A 16,223-nucleotide genomic window follows, 5' to 3' on the forward strand; every position below is an offset into this window, starting at 1 on the left:
ATTAAGTCACAGGGTCAAACTGTGGCCCTCGTGCAACCTTTATTACAGACAATACCGAGATCTTGCAAACTTCACACCACTCCACTTACATTCTATGCTGTCATATATGTGTAAAGAGAAGTGAACCACAGCTGATAATGTAAAAATATATTTTATAATTGTAAGAAATTCCAAATAATACCTTAGTCTTAATTTTAAGGACAAAGTTGGGATGCTCTGCATAATGAGTCGTGTCGCAAATGCGCCTCAAACGCTTTGCATTTTTCAAACCTTCCTACAGGCTTAAAAAGAAGTTAACCACAGCTTAAAATATAAACACTTTTTTAAAAAACTCAACAACCTTTCAAGACTAAGACGTAACCTTTGCATAATATTCATAGTGCACCTTTTTTAACATTCCTGATTGTCACAGGAGCGTAAAAATAAGTTAGGCGCATGAAAAAGACTGAGTACGCTTACTTCACGTCACTTCCTGTGTATATTCTGCTTAGTCTTTTGGAATAGGTGTCACTCCAAAGCCAAATAAAAAACGTAAAACACCATTGAACTAAGATATTTGATAAGAGCTTTGCATCATTTTAGTGTTGGAGTTCTTACAATTTCAGGGGTATTTTACTTCAGTGGTTCCACTGTAATTTACTTTTTTGGGCCATTTTTAACATAGCTTAAATCCCTTTTAGATGATTTTGAGGGTCTAGTTTGACTATAATTGATCAGATTTTAAACTAAAAGGAGCACTTGAAGTCTTTTTTAAAATCTTCTGCTTGCATTGTGGCCGCTTACTAATCATTGACAAATTCATTACGTCCCCTCTGTAACAGTGATGTGTGTTGATGACCTGTGTGAAACACAAAACACCTCAGCAACCATATTATTATCATTATTATTGTAATTACCGGTATTATTATTAAATTAATGCCAAACTGGGGGGAGACTTGGTCCGTGAAGGTCCACCATCAGGGGAGGGGGGCTGCCGTTCAGTGACCTTACTGTATTCAAATTGCAGAATTTGGCCTGAAAAGTCTACCCTAACCCTAACCCTAATAATCCTGATTGAAGCAATCAGATACAGCAGAAAAAAAATTAATGGAAAAATGGTCGAAACAATTTTTCATTTTAGCTGTTTGCAAATTATGACCATTTTATGAATATCTACACCCACCCTTAACCAGGATGGATTCTTCATTAAAGGTCCCATATTATACTGAAAACAATATTTTACCGTATTTTTCGGATTATAAGGCGCAATGTCGATAAAATGGTCTATTCAGGTCTATTTTCATACAAAAGGCTAATTAAAGGGTCATATTATGATTTTTTTTTCTACATTTACAACACTTACTTGTGGTCTACATCAGTGGTCCCCAACCACCGGGCTGCGGCCCGGTACCGATCCATGGATCGATTGGTACCAGGCCGCACAAGAAATTTAAATTTATTTATTTTTTATTTTTATTTTTATTAAATCAACATAAAAAACACAAGATACACTTACTATTAGTGCACCAACCCAAAAAATCTCCCTCCCCCATTTACACTCATTCACACTCATTCGCACAAAATGGTTGTTTCTTTCTGTTGTTAATATTTCTGGTTCCTACATTATATATCAATATAGATCAATACAGTCTGCAGGGATACAGTCCGTAAGCACACATAATTGTATTTCTTTATGACAAAAAAAACCACCCCCCGGTCCGTGGGACACCTGGTCTACATAACATGTAATGGTGGTTCTTTCCAAATGTTGCATAGATTATGTTCTTCAGACAATTTTCAAGCCGCTTTCTGACCGCCTCCTCAGGATAGCGCCGTTTTGTGGGCGCTCTTATTTACGTGCCTCCACTTCGACAGTGTCTTATCCCCGTCATCTTTTTTCGTACCCGTAGTTTTCAGCGCTTCCATAGCGAGTCTACTGATAGATAGAAGTTAGAACTGTACGCTACTTTGTATTGGAAATGGCAACAGCGGAGGACGAGAAAAAGAAGGAGCTTATTGACTACGGCAGCGACGACAATGGCAGACGCATGCACATTTTTCTGACTTACGCAGACCCCAAATACACATCAGCAGGTACCAATACGGTATTTTTCGGACTATAAGTCGCAGTTTTTTTCATAGTTTGGCGGGGAGTGCGACTTATACTCAGGAGCGACTTATGTGTGAAATTATTAACACATTACCGTAAAATATCAAATAATATTATTTAGCTCATTTACGTAAGAGACTAGACCAGTGGTTCTTAACCTTGTTTGAGGTACCGAACACCACCAGTTTCATATGTGCATTCACCGAACCCTTCTTTCGTGAAAAATTAAACTTTTTTTTTTTTTAATTCAAGACAAACTTATATGTTTTTTTTACTGGTGCACAAAATGAACCGTTCAAAGAACAAAACCAACACAGTGCATAAACTCACAACAAATTACACACCTGCAAATCAGATGGAAAATTAGAGGGAACATTGTTTGGGGGTATCCGTAGTACGCCGATAGGGAGAAGTTTTTATTTACAAGATGAGTCGGGTGTGTCTTGACCTCCGTGGCGGAGGCTCCACCGAACCCCTGAGCCCGACTCACCGAACCCCTAGGGTTCGATCGAACCCAGGTTAAGAACCACTGGACTAGACGTATAAGATTTCATGGGATTTAGCGATTAGTAGTGACAGATTGTTTGGTAAACGTATAGCATGTTCTATATGTTATAGTTATTTGAATGACTCTTACCATAATATGTTACGTTAACATACCAGGCACGTTCTCAGTTGGTTATTTATGCCTCATGTATAAGTGTACATATAACGTACACTTATTCAGCCTGTTGTTCACTATTCTTTATTTATTTTAAATTGCCTTTCAAATGTCTATTCTTGGTGTTGGGTTTTATCAAATACATTTCCCCAAAAAATGCGACTTATGCTCCAGTGCGACTTATACAGTAAATGTTTTTTTCCTTCTTTATTATGCATTTTCGGCCGGTGCGACTTATACTCCGGTGCGACTTATAGTCCGAAAAATACGGTAGCTAAGAAAAGTTGGTTTTGCACAATAGGTGAAAACAAAACGCTAGATAATGTCTCCTAGTAGGTGCCATTTTGGGGTCCTTATGCACATACCATAATAATACCCGTATGTTGAAGCACAGTACGTCTGACTACAGTAGCCGTAATGCTACGACAATCCATCAAGCGGTACGGCTTTTTAGCTTATCAAAGTCGTACTAAAACATTTTGAGAAAAAAATGGGTCTGGGGGCCGGTATATCTATTTTTAGGAACACTAATACAAAACCTCACAATAATGTCTGATTGAATGCTAAAAACGGACCCGCCTGAAAAAAACGGAATGGAATTGTTTTGTTTTTTTACTGAATAACATGCCCAGAATGTACATGAAAATAAAGAATGTGGGATTTTTAAAATATTAACTATGAATGATAAAACACTGATTATTGACAGCATATGAACGTCACACCCCCTCTCAATCGACATTTTTTACAATCAAGCGAAACGCAACAAAAATGCAACAAAAATAGCGAAATATGAACGCGAAGGGTAAAAAAAACCCACCTATAATCTGATATATTTGATATATCCCAAAGCTTTACAACTTTGTTGTAAAAATCTCCTTCCACGTCTGTCCCTGAAACCCGCATTTCAGGCTTGCTCTGGAAACACTCTGTGCCTGGCCTGAGCTGCTGTGACGTACATTACCATAGTAACTAATTAGATTACCATAGTAACTAGTATATCATGCAAAAGTGCAGATTCCAACCATTGAAATACTTTGTATAGTTCAAGACTTACGACCATTAGAAAACATCACTGCACATCATAATGGCAGCTACACTTTCCATCTTAAAGATGTAAAAAAAAAATATTTTGGAATGTCCGACGGGCCAGATTAATTGCTTTAGCGTGGCAGTGCTGGGTCAGAGCGCCCCCTGGTGTTTAAATGTTACACATACACTCATCTGTGCCCTCCTCCCCCTTTCCCTCTCTCTCTCTTTTCAGTATTCTCCCAACATGACGATGAGTGTGTGATTTTATTTTTCCTCTTTTTTTTTTTTTGTATTTTTGTTTATCTTCCACTCCTATTTCGTACCCCTTTTTTTAATTTTGGAATTCCTCCGCAATCCTTACCTCGCCTCGGATCGCGCCACTTCCACCTCCCCCCCCATTCCTCCTCTCCCTCCTCGCACACGGACCTCCGCTCCCATCTGGGGGTGTCGCATCTCCCCCCCCCCCCCCCCCCCACCCCCCCCCCCCCCCCCCCCCCCCCCCCACCCCCCCCCCCCCCCCTTGCCGTTATCCTCCACACCTCCTCCACCTTCCCTTGGGTGAACTGTGCGGCCCCACGCAGCCCTCCGGAGCAGCCCTGGAGCACGCTAGGACTCTAATCAAGACGGGCCCTCCGGGAGCGTGCAAGATGGCCACCGGCCCGAGCAGGAAGCTGTCACAGAGCAACAGGAAGAGCCTCTTCTCGGACCCGGGCCCGAGCCTCCCCGGCTTCCTGTCCGCTTCTAGACGATGAGGACACACTGGAGGGTCGAGGAAGGAGACTGAACGAGAACACAATGTTGGCTCTCTTCTGGAAACTTCATCAGATTTGAGTTTTTTTTTTTCAAGTTTCGAAACGTGCTGTTGCGAACGGATCGAACGGACGTGACCTCCCCCCGACCCTTGACATTATTCTCTGTTTGTGTACATTTTCAACAGAGGTGTTGTGATAATCCGTGAATTTTACGATTTCTGTTCCCCCCTATTTTATGTATGTGTTGTATCATTGCTGTTTTTATTTTAATATTGTATTATTGTTATTAATTATATTGCTATGGTAATTTTTAAAGATTAGGATCAAAATATTAGTTTGTTTGTTTGTTTTTTTACTTTGAAGGCGAATGAAAAACATGTATCTCCAAGTTAGTTTTTTTTCTTTGTATTCCAAAGATTTTGGGGGGGGAGATAGGTGATAAACATTAATACCCCCCAAAAATAAGGATAAAAATACAATTTATATTTTTTGCATCATGTTTTTCTGTTGTTTTTTTTTAAAATACTCAATTGACGGTAAATGTTTTGGGGTATTGAAAGAAAATGTAGTGATGCATGCTTTTCACTAGTCAGGGTCAACAAATCCAAACTTTAGTGATGTGACCGCACTGACCCCTGCCGGTAAGACTACAGTATATCACTTGCTAATGAAAACTTCTCTCCAAATTGCGTTTTTGAATTACAAAACGCTCCTTTAATTTTTTCTTCTTCTTTTTGGATACAGAAAATTACTTAAGAAATTGGACAAACACGCTTTTTTTTAAATCAATTTTTTACTTTTTGAGGGGATTTAAGGAAAATATGGAGATCTGTGCTTTATTATAGTTGACGATCAAGTGTGCACAAATCTAAACTTTAATGATGTGACGCCACTTCCCCCCTGCAGCTAAGACTACAATATATCCCCCAATTTTTGACCCTCTATTTTAGATAAATATAAAACACCAAAATTTGGATGAAAACACAATTGTTTGGAAGATTGTTGTACATTTTTGCATAACATTACATGATAATGAAAACATGTATCTCCAAATTGTGTTGTTGTTTTGTTTTGTTTTCATTTAAAACTAATTGTTTTGGTGCAAAAAAAATACTCAAAAATGTATTTTAAAAAAAACAAACCTTTCTGTACTTTATTGGCGGGATTTAAAATAAATGGAGATCCATGTTTTCACTAGTCAGCAGCAACACTTTAGTGCGCACAAATCCAAACTTTAACGATGTGACGTCACTGCCCCCTCCTGGTCAGACTGCAGTATATCACTTACTAATGAAAACATGTATCTCCAAACTTTCATTTTTGAATTAAAAAACCCCCCCTTTCATTTGTTCTTCTTTTTGGATACAGAAAATGACTCCAAAAATTTTTGACAAAAACACTTGTTTTTTTTGTTTTTTTACTTTTTGAGGGGATTTAGAAAATATGGAGATCCATGCTTTATTATAGTTGTGTGTGCACAAAGCTAAACTTTAATGATGTGACGTCACTGCTGCTAAGACTACAATATATCCACCAATTGGCCTATTTTTGACCCTCTATTTTGGATAAACATAAAACTACACTAAAATGTGTATAAAAACACACTTCTTTGGAAGATTGTTGTACATTTTTAAATAACATTACATGATAATGAAAACATGTATCTCCAAATTGGGTTTTTTTGGGGTTTTTTTCATTTGAAAACTATTTGTTTTGGTGCAAAAAATACTCAAAAATGTTGTATAAAAACATTCTGTATTTTTTTTTGGCGGGATTTAAAAAAAAATGGAGATCCATGTTTTCACTAGTCAGCAGCAACACTTTAGTGCGCAGAAATCCAAACATTAATGATGTGACGTCACTGCCCCCTCCTGGTCACTGCAGTATATCACTTACTAATGAAAACGTCTCCGAATTTTTATTTTTCTTCCTTTTGGATACAGAAAAAGACTGCAAAAACACTATTTTCCGTACTTTCTGATCATAATTCTGTGTGTACAAATCTAAACTTTAATGTTGTGACGTCACTGCCCTTTGCTGCTAAGACTACATTTTATCAACCAATTGGCCTATTTTTGACCTTTTTTTAAATAAACATATAACTACACCAGAATTTGGATTAAAACACAAAACAGTTTGGAAGATTTTTTTACATTTTTGCATCGCATTACTAGATAAAGAAAACGTGTATCTCCAAATTGTGTTTTGTTTAAAAACGCTCATGATTTATTTATTTATTTTTTGGGGAGGGTCCAAAAACACTCCCAAATTTTGTACAAAAAACTCTTTTTTTTTGGCGTTATTTTGACAACATTTGAAGATGCATGCTTTTCACTAGTCATGTGCGCACAAATGTCCAAGTGGTAGTAATGGATGGATGGAAATCCAAACTTTAATATGACCTCAATGGTAAAACTGGTAAGATTAGTTGTTTTGTTGTTGTTGCATAGCATCAAATACTATTGAAAACATGTATCTCCAAATTAGGGTGTTTTTTTAACGCTCTCGTTTTCGTTATTTTTCTTTGTCCAAAACATTTGATTCAAATCGACATGTTCTTTGATGTTTGGGAAGATTAAAAAAAGTGGAAATACATGCTTTTCACTAGTCAATGACGTCACTCCCCCCTGCTGGTAAACCACAATATATCCATCCTCAGGCCTTTTTCATTTTTACACTAAATATTTATTTTGTACGGAACCCCTAAAGGGACATGGGGGAAATGTGTTTTTTTTATCATTTTTTATTTATTTTTTAAATTTTTTTTAGACATGTATCTCGTGCGCACGAGAAACTTTTTATAAAGTTATAAAAAACAAAACAAAAAAAGTTATAATTTTTATTTTTTTATTTTTTTTTAGACATGAATGTTGTGCGCACCAGAAAGTTTCTCGTGCGCACGAGATACATGTCTAAAAAAAAATTAAGATTTTTTTTTAAAATACTTTTTTTAGACATGTATCTCCTGCGCACGAGATACATGTCTAAAAAAAATAATAATAATTTTTTTAAATAATTTTTTTTAGACATGTATATCGTGTCTTAAAAAAATATATTATTTTTATATTTTTTTTATAACTTTATAAAAAGTTTCTCATGCGCACCAGATACATGTCTTAAAAAAAATTAAATTAAATAAAAAATATTTAAAAAAAAGAAAATTCCCCCATGTCCCTATAAGGGTTCCGTAATTTTGCATAGAATCCCTTGCTAATAAAACATGTATCTCCAAAATCCTTTTTTTTTTTTTATCTTTATTTTTGGGGCTGTACAAAAATACTAACAAAAAAAAAAAGAATAAAAACATATGTTTGTAAAAAAAAAAAAAAATTACAAAAAAAAATGTGGAGATACATGCTTTTCACGAGTGCACAAAACGAAACTTTAATGATGTGACTTTACTGCCCCCTGCTGGTGAGACTGCAGTACATCCATTCATTGAGATTTTTTATTTTTTATTTTTTATTTTTTGGACACTTAACCCTAATCCAAACCTGGAAGAAATGCACAGCTTTTATTTATTCATGGCCTTTTTTTTCCCCATTTTGTTGATTGTTTTGATTTGGAGAGTATTATTCTTGTAGTAGCGAAAGTGTGTAAATATGCAGACGCAGCCAGCACTCATGCGTGTCATCCCCACTCAGTCGTCACTCATGCTGCTCGCACCACTTCCGGTCGTTTTGGGGCATTTTTCTTTCTAGTCGTCCACCGGTGCATTTTTCCCGTTAATCCGTGGGGGTCCTGGTGGTAGCAGCGCCCTTCTTTCTGTCTCAGTTTGTCTTTAAGCGGCCATTAAACTCACTTTTTTTTTCCCCCCTCATTGTTTTTGTAAATACTGTACAATGCATTTTGATATCATTGACATGTTTTGATATTTCCAAAGCCAGTTGGAAGAGGAACCTACTTATTGTTCTTTAAGAGGGGAACTTTTAATGGGGGGGACACATGTTCTCTTACAACACATTTAAAAGGCGCACTCACACTGGACCGTGTCACAACTTTTTGGACTTTTGTTTATTCCCGGCGCTTTTATTGACGTTGACTCGGTGGCTTACTTTGAGGCAACGGGAGAGATCCGATTATATTGTCTGCGTTGACTTTGTAAATTATTTTGAGTCATTTTCTTAATTTTTTACTACGGACGGCTGAGTTTATCGATAATATCATGTCGATCATACACGCCCTGTGTGTGACAAAAGCATCTGCTTTACCATGTGGATTATTTTGAGTCATTCTCTTTAATTTGTACTACGGACGGAGTTTATCGAAAATATCACGTCGATCGTACACGCCCTTTGTGTGACAAAAGCATCTGCTTTACCATGTGGATTATTTTGAGTCATTCTCTTGATTTTTTACTACGAACGGAGTTTATCGATAATATCGCGTTGATCGTACGCGCCCTGTGTGTGACAAAAGCATCATCTACTTTACCATGTGGATTATTTTGAGTCATTCTCTTGATTTTTTACTACGGACGGAGTTTATCGATAATATCATGTCGATCGTACACGCCCTGTGTGTGACAAAAGCATCTGCTTTACCATGTGGATTATTTTGAGTCATTCTCTTTAATTTGTACTACGGACGGAGTTTATCGAAAATATCACGTCGATCGTACACGCCCTTTGTGTGACAAAAGCATCTGCTTTACCATGTGGATTATTTTGAGTCATTCTCTTGATTTTTTACTACGAATGGAGTTTATCGATAATATCGCGTTGATCGTACACGCCCTGTGTGTGGCAAAAGCATCTGCTTTACCATGTGGATTATTTTGAGTCATTCTCTTGATTTTTTACTACGAACGGAGTTTATCGATAATATCGCGTTGATCGTACGCGCCCTGTGTGTGACAAAAGCATCATCTACTTTACCATGTGGATTATTTTGAGTCATTCTCTTGATTTTTTACTACGGACGGAGTTTATCGATAATATCATGTCGATCGTACACGCCCTGTGTGTGACAAAAGCATCTGCTTTACCATGTGGATTATTTTGAGTCATTCTCTTTAATTTGTACTACGGACGGAGTTTATCGAAAATATCACGTCGATCGTACACGCTCTGTGTGTGACAAAAGCATCTGCTTTACCATGTGGATTATTTTGAGTCATTCTCTTTATTTTTTACTACGAACGGAGTTTATCGATAATATCACGTAGATCGTACGCGCCCTGTGTGTGACAAAAGCATCATCTGCTTTACCATGTGGATTATTTTGAGTCATTCTCTTGATTTTTCACTACGAACGGAGTTTATTGATAATATCACGTTGATCGTACACGCCCTGTGTGTGACAAAAGCATCTGCTTTACCATGTGGATTATTTTGAGTCATTCTCTTTAATTTGTACTACGGACGGAGTTTATCGATAATATCACGTTGATCGTACACGCCCTGTGTGTGACAAAAGCATCTGCTTTACCATGTGGATTATTTTGAGTCATTCTCTTGATTTTTTTTACTACGAATGGAGTTTATCGATAATATCACGTTGATCGTACACGCCCTGTGTGTGACAAAAGCATCTGCTTTACCATGTGGATTATTTTGAGTCATTCTCTTTAATTTGTACTACGGACGGAGTTTATCGATAATATCACGTTGATCGTACACGCCCTGTGTGTGACAAAAGCATCTGCTTTACCATGTGGATTATTTTGAGTCATTCTCTTGATTTTTTTTACTACGAATGGAGTTTATCGATAATATCACGTTGATCGTACACGCCCTGTGTGTGGCAAAAGCGTCATCTGCTTTACCATGTGGATTATTTTGAGTCCTTGTCTTTATTTTTTACTACGGACGGTGGAGTTTGTTGAAAAATACCACGTTGATCGTACACGCCCTTTGTGTGACTAAAGCATCTGCTTTATCGTGTGGATTATTTTGAGTCATTCTCTTTATTTTTTACTACGGACGGTGGAGTTTATGGAAAATATCGCGTTGATCGTACACGCCCCGTGGGTGACAAAAGCGTCATCTGCTTTATCGTGTGGATTATTTTGAGTCATTCTCTTTATTTTTTACTACGGACGGTGGAGTTTATTGAAAAATACCACGTTGATCGTACACGCCCTTTGTGTGACTAAAGCATCTGCTTTATCGTGTGGATTATTTTGAGTCATTCTCTTGATTTTTTACTACGAACGGAGTTTATCGATAATATCGCGTTGATCGTACGCGCCCTGTGTGTGACAAAAGCATCTGCTTTACCATGTGGATTATTTTGAGTCATTCTCTTGATTTTTTACTACGAATGGAGTTTATCGATAATATCGCGTTGATCGTACATGCCCTGTGTGTGACAAAAGCATCTGCTTTACCATGTGGATTATTTTGAGTCATTCTCTTGATTTTTTACTACGAATGGAGTTTATCGATAATATCGCGTTGATCGTACACGCCCTGTGTGTGGCAAAAGCATCTGCTTTACCATGTGGATTATTTTGAGTCATTCTCTTGATTTTTTTTACTACGAATGGAGTTTATCGATAATATCACGTTGATCGTACACGCCCTGTGTGTGGCAAAAGCGTCATCTGCTTTACCATGTGGATTATTTTGAGTCATTGTCTTTATTTTTTACTACGGACGGTGGAGTTTATTGAAAAATACCACGTTGATCGTACACGCCCTTTGTGTGACTAAAGCATCTGCTTTATCGTGTGGATTATTTTGAGTCATTCTCTTTATTTTTTACTACGGACGGTGGAGTTTATGGAAAATATCGCGTTGATCGTACACGCCCCGTGGGTGACAAAAGCGTCATCTGCTTTATCGTGTGGATTATTTTGAGTCATTCTCTTTATTTTTTACTACGGACGGTGGAGTTTATTGAAAAATATCACAGTGATCGTACACGCCCTTTGTGTGACTAAAGCATCTGCTTTATCGTGTGGATTATTTTGAGTCATTCTCTTTATTTTTTACTACGGACGGTGGAGTTTATGGAAAATATCGCGTTGATTGTACACGCCCCGTGGGTGACAAAAGCGTCATCTGCTTTATCATGTGGATTATTTTGAGTCATTTTCTTTATTTTTTACTACGGACGGTGGAGTTTATGGAAAATATCACAGTGATCGTACACGCCCTGTGTGTGACAAAAGCATCATCTGCTTTACCATGTGGATTATTTTGAGTCATTCTCTTTATTTGTTTTATTAGGGACAGTGGTTAAAGTTAAAGTGCCACTGATAGTCACACACACACTAGATGTGGTGAAATTACCCTCTGCATTTGACCCATCCCCTTGTCCCCCCTACCCCCGGGAGGTGAGGGGAGCAGTGAGCAGCAGCAGTGGGCGCGCTCGGGAATCATTTTGGTGATTTAACCCCCAATTCCAACCCTTGATGCTGAGTGCCAAGCAGGGAGGTAATGGGTCCCATTTTTATAGTCTTTGGTATGACTCGGCCGGGGTTTGAACCGATCTCAGGGTGGAGACTTTAACCACAAGGCCACTGAGTAGGTAACTTGGTATTTATCGGTATTAGGCCATCTTGAGATAGGTTAGTTTTACCCTACTGATGATGTGTTGTTGCAATGGTCATCCTTCAGAGTTCCTTATGGTTCTGGATGCTGTGGGGCGGTCTTGGTTGACAAGACTCTGCGACATCGTGTGGACATCTGGGGCGGTGCCTCTGGATTGGCAGACCGGGGTGGTGGTTCCTCTCTTTAAGAAGGGGAACCTGAGGGTGTGTTCCAACTTTCTTTGGATCACACTCCTCAGCCTTCCTGGTAAAGTGTACTAGAGAGGAGGCTACGCTGGATAGTCGAACCTCGGATTCAAGAGGAGCAATGTGGTTTTCGTCTGGTCGTGGAACTGTGGACCAGCTCTATACTCGCTGCGGGGTCCTTAAGGGTGCACGGGAGTTTGCCCAACCAGTCTACATGCGTTCTGTGGACTTGGAGAAGGCAAAGAAACAGACCCAAAATAAATGTCCGCTGCAATTTGCGTTTTGATTTAGTGGATTATTTTAAATAGTTCTGCTTATTTTTTACTATGGAATGTAGAGTTCATAATCATGAATAACTGGCAAGAGAAGCAGTCAAAGTAATGACATGACTTGCCAATGTCGCACACTTAAATTTTTTTATTTTTTTTTTAAACTCGTTAATTTTACCGTAACAAACTGGCAGCCCAGTCGCCAGAATTTTACTGTAAAAATTACAGCATTTTTTTAATTTAAATTTTTTTTTTTACAGTGCATTACTGTAAATAGACAAGCACTACCACTGTTATTTTTACAGTAAAATACTGGCGACTGAGCTGCAATTTCTTTTTTTTTTCTTCTTTTTTTTTTTTACCATAAAATCTACCGTTCTCGTTTTTTCAGTGTATTACTGTAAACAGACATATTTTTTTACAGGAATATTCTTGCAGCTGTTAACCGTAAAATCTATAATGTTTTTTTCCAGCGCATTTCTTTAAAGGGAAAACTATGGAGCCCCTAAAGGGACATGAGGGAATTTTTTTATTTATATTTTTTATTTTTTTAGACATGTATCTCGTGCGTACGAGAAACTATCTCTCGTACGCACGAGAAACTTTTTATAAAGTTATTAAAAAAAAAAGTTTTTAAAATTATACTTTATTTATTTTTAATTTTTTTAGACATGTATCTCGTGCGCACGAGAAACTTTCTCATGCGCATGAGATACATGTCAAAAAAAAAAAATTGTTTTTTCAATTTTTTTTATAACTTTATAAAAAGTTTCTTGTGCGCACAAGATAGTTTTCTTTTTAATTGTAATTGTATTTATTTTTTTAGACATGTATCTCGTGCGTACGAGATACATGTCTAAAAAATAAAAAAAAATAAAATTAAAACAATTTTTTTTATAACTTTATAAAAAGTTTCTCGTGCGCACAAGATAGTTTCTCGTGCGCACGAGATACATGTCTAAAAAAAAAATAATAATAATTATAAATAAAAAAAATTCTCCCATGTCCCTTTAGGGGCTCTGTAGAAAACCGTACCACTGTTATTTTTTTACAGTAAAATTCCCCACCCTTAAATTTAAGGTACTATAGTAACAATACTTTTACTGTGTTTTTAGGGTAAAGTTCTGGCGACCGAGCTGCCGTTTATTAAAAAAATCTACAAATATTTATTTTTACAGTGCATTACCGTAAATTGACAGTAATTCCAACAACTGAGCATTTAGTTGTTGTTGGGTTTTTTTTTTTTTACTGTAAATTTACTTGAAATGGGAATGGTACCACTTTTATTTTTACAGTGAAATACTAGCTGCTGAGTCGTCAGAATATTACCATAAAATATACTTTAAATGGAAAAAGCTATGGATTTTTATTTTTACAGTGAAAATGTGTCATTTTTGGTCGGTATAAGAACTAAAAGTTTGGGTTCATTCGACTTATAAAGAAACGTGTTTTAGTTGTCAGGTGTGCCCAACTTTTCCTAGTGTGAGTGCGCCGTTCATATAAGCTCTTATTTGAATAAATGCTAAATTGAGGTTAAAACTTAGCTTATTGGAAATGTAAATTGTGACAGAAGTTGTCGACACATATCCTTTCTTCTTCTTACCTTATGGAGGGTTTCTCTTTAAATCCATTTTCATAAGCGGGATCATTTGATTTGGTTTTGAAAATTGTCAAAAACTGCAATCCAACTTGTCTGTCTTTTATTTTCTTACGGTACTGTAAGAAGACGTCACAGCATCGAGGATCTTTTCTGTATTTCTATTGTGCTGATTGTAAAATATTGTACCATTTAAAAACAAAAAAAGGGGGGGGGTGACATGTTCAATTCCTCTGATTTTATTTTTTATGATGTCCTTGATGACAAGGCAGTATTGATTATATTAAATTGCTTTGGATCATGTTAGGGTAGTTTTTTTTCCCCCCCATCCTTAAATGTCTCGTGTAGTTTCAAAAAACAAAAAGGTTAAAAAATATTCTATGTATGTTTCTTTATATTGTAAAGTTTCTTTAGATGAAAAAATGTTATTTGGGGGGGGGACTGCATTGATAATTAATAAATGTATATATTTTTTTGTTTTTTAATTTTATTTTGAAGTTGTGGTTTTTTGCTTGTGTCCCCCCTTGTTGTAGATACATATTCAAACAAATAAAATGACTTCACTCCTTTTGCCATGAGCTCGTTTTCAACAATCCTTTTTTACAATATTATCTAGGAAAAAAAAGAAAATAACTTTTTCAATTGAACTTGTTTCATGATTTTGCTAGTTTGAATGTCTGTTTTTTGAAATGTCATTTTTTTCAATACCTGTAGAGTAGGATTCTAAAACTATGATTTTTTTTTTTACTAAATATAGTAAAATTACCATAAGTAATATGAATTACTATTAGTATATTAATTAAAAAAACAAATAGACATTTCAAAAATTATATACAATTATAAACACAATTTCAAAAAGTATTTTGTAGTATCCTATACTTGTAAATGAAGGAAAAGACCATTTTAGACACATGTATTTTGAACAAATATTTGATTGTGTATATAAATACATAGTAAAATATTAGAAAAATATTTACAGTATTTATATTTTTTTAATTACATTATATTTGACTAAATACAGGTAAGTTGGAGGACTAATCTAAATGACATGTATTTTTTCATGCTGAAGAAGAAGAAAAAAGACTTATTCAGACACATTTTAGAGAAGTATGCTTTTTATTATTATAATTTATTTTATTATATGCATATTTTTGACAATTATAATGAATTATGTTTTCATTTATAATATACATACTTATGTAATTTTTTAGATGATTATATTTATTATTTTTTATAATGTGTATATATAATTTAGACAATTATATTTAAATATTTTAAGTATTAGAAATATAAGTATTTTATGAGCAAATGTTTTGTGTAAAATGTAATATTCGTTTCAACATAAGTATCGTTATCTAAAATATTAGTATTTATAATATGTATTTATATTAAAAAAAACGTTTAGAAACACTAATTTTATTATAAATATTTCAGACAATTGCATTTTCGACTGCAAAGATAATTATCTTTATTGTTACTACTATTCAAATTCTATATAATTACATTTAGAATGCAAAGGAATTGGATCGGACATGGCGTAAAGGTAAAGACATTTTTAATTATGACTATAAAAAGAACAAACGAAAGGCGCGCACAAAGCGGAGACACAAACTTAGCGAATGAAAACAGAACTAACACTAAGACAGAAACTATGGACATGACATGATACAAAACCAAAACTTACATGGCATGGCATGCAAAGAACAATCGCATGAAAACAAGTTAGCACAGAGCATGGTACAGAATAGCAGGGGTAATGTCGCCAGCCCGACTGCCTGGCAACTACAAGCTTAAATAATAAAGTCTTGATTAACACCAGGTCCGTGAGTCCAACACGCAAAACAGGTGAAACTAATGGTCGTCATGGTGACAAAGCAAGGGAGTGAAAACAGGAACTAAAAGAGTCCAAAAACCAACAGAACATAGCCAAACAAAACATGATCAAAAAGACATGACAACCACAGCTATCAATTATAGTCAGGAACGCCTTGCACGGAGGGTCTAACATGGTACTCATATGGATATTTAATCCCCCATTATAATTATATTATCTGCGTGCGTCACTAGATCAGCAACAAACTCTGAAAATTCACTGATAAAGTCCGAATAGGGCCCAGGGGGGGGCGATGGATAACAGCCAGG

The 16,223-nt window shown here is 36.1% G+C and overlaps 1 protein-coding gene across 5 annotated transcripts in view; it reads left to right on the forward strand.

The window, feature by feature from the left end:
• zgc:110158 (uncharacterized protein LOC553590 homolog) overlaps positions 1-5,030 on the forward strand; it is a 115,004-nt gene extending 109,974 nt beyond the window's left edge. For 3 of the 5 annotated variants that reach the window (XM_062041348.1, XM_062041349.1, XM_062041347.1), the window contains one exon: positions 4,361-5,030. In XM_062041348.1, the coding sequence (XP_061897332.1) occupies positions 4,361-4,531 (171 nt within the window). In that variant the 3' untranslated portion in view covers positions 4,532-5,030. Of the gene's footprint in view, positions 1-4,011; positions 4,224-4,360 lie in introns of those variants that run through there. The other 2 variants (XM_062041351.1, XM_062041350.1) reach the window with 1 other exon arrangement.
• The last annotated feature ends 11,193 nt before the right edge of the window (positions 5,031-16,223 follow it).

Source organism: Entelurus aequoreus, linkage group LG03, assembly GCF_033978785.1.
Source record: "Entelurus aequoreus isolate RoL-2023_Sb linkage group LG03, RoL_Eaeq_v1.1, whole genome shotgun sequence".
In the NCBI taxonomy this organism is placed as follows: Eukaryota; Metazoa; Chordata; class Actinopteri; order Syngnathiformes; family Syngnathidae; genus Entelurus; species Entelurus aequoreus.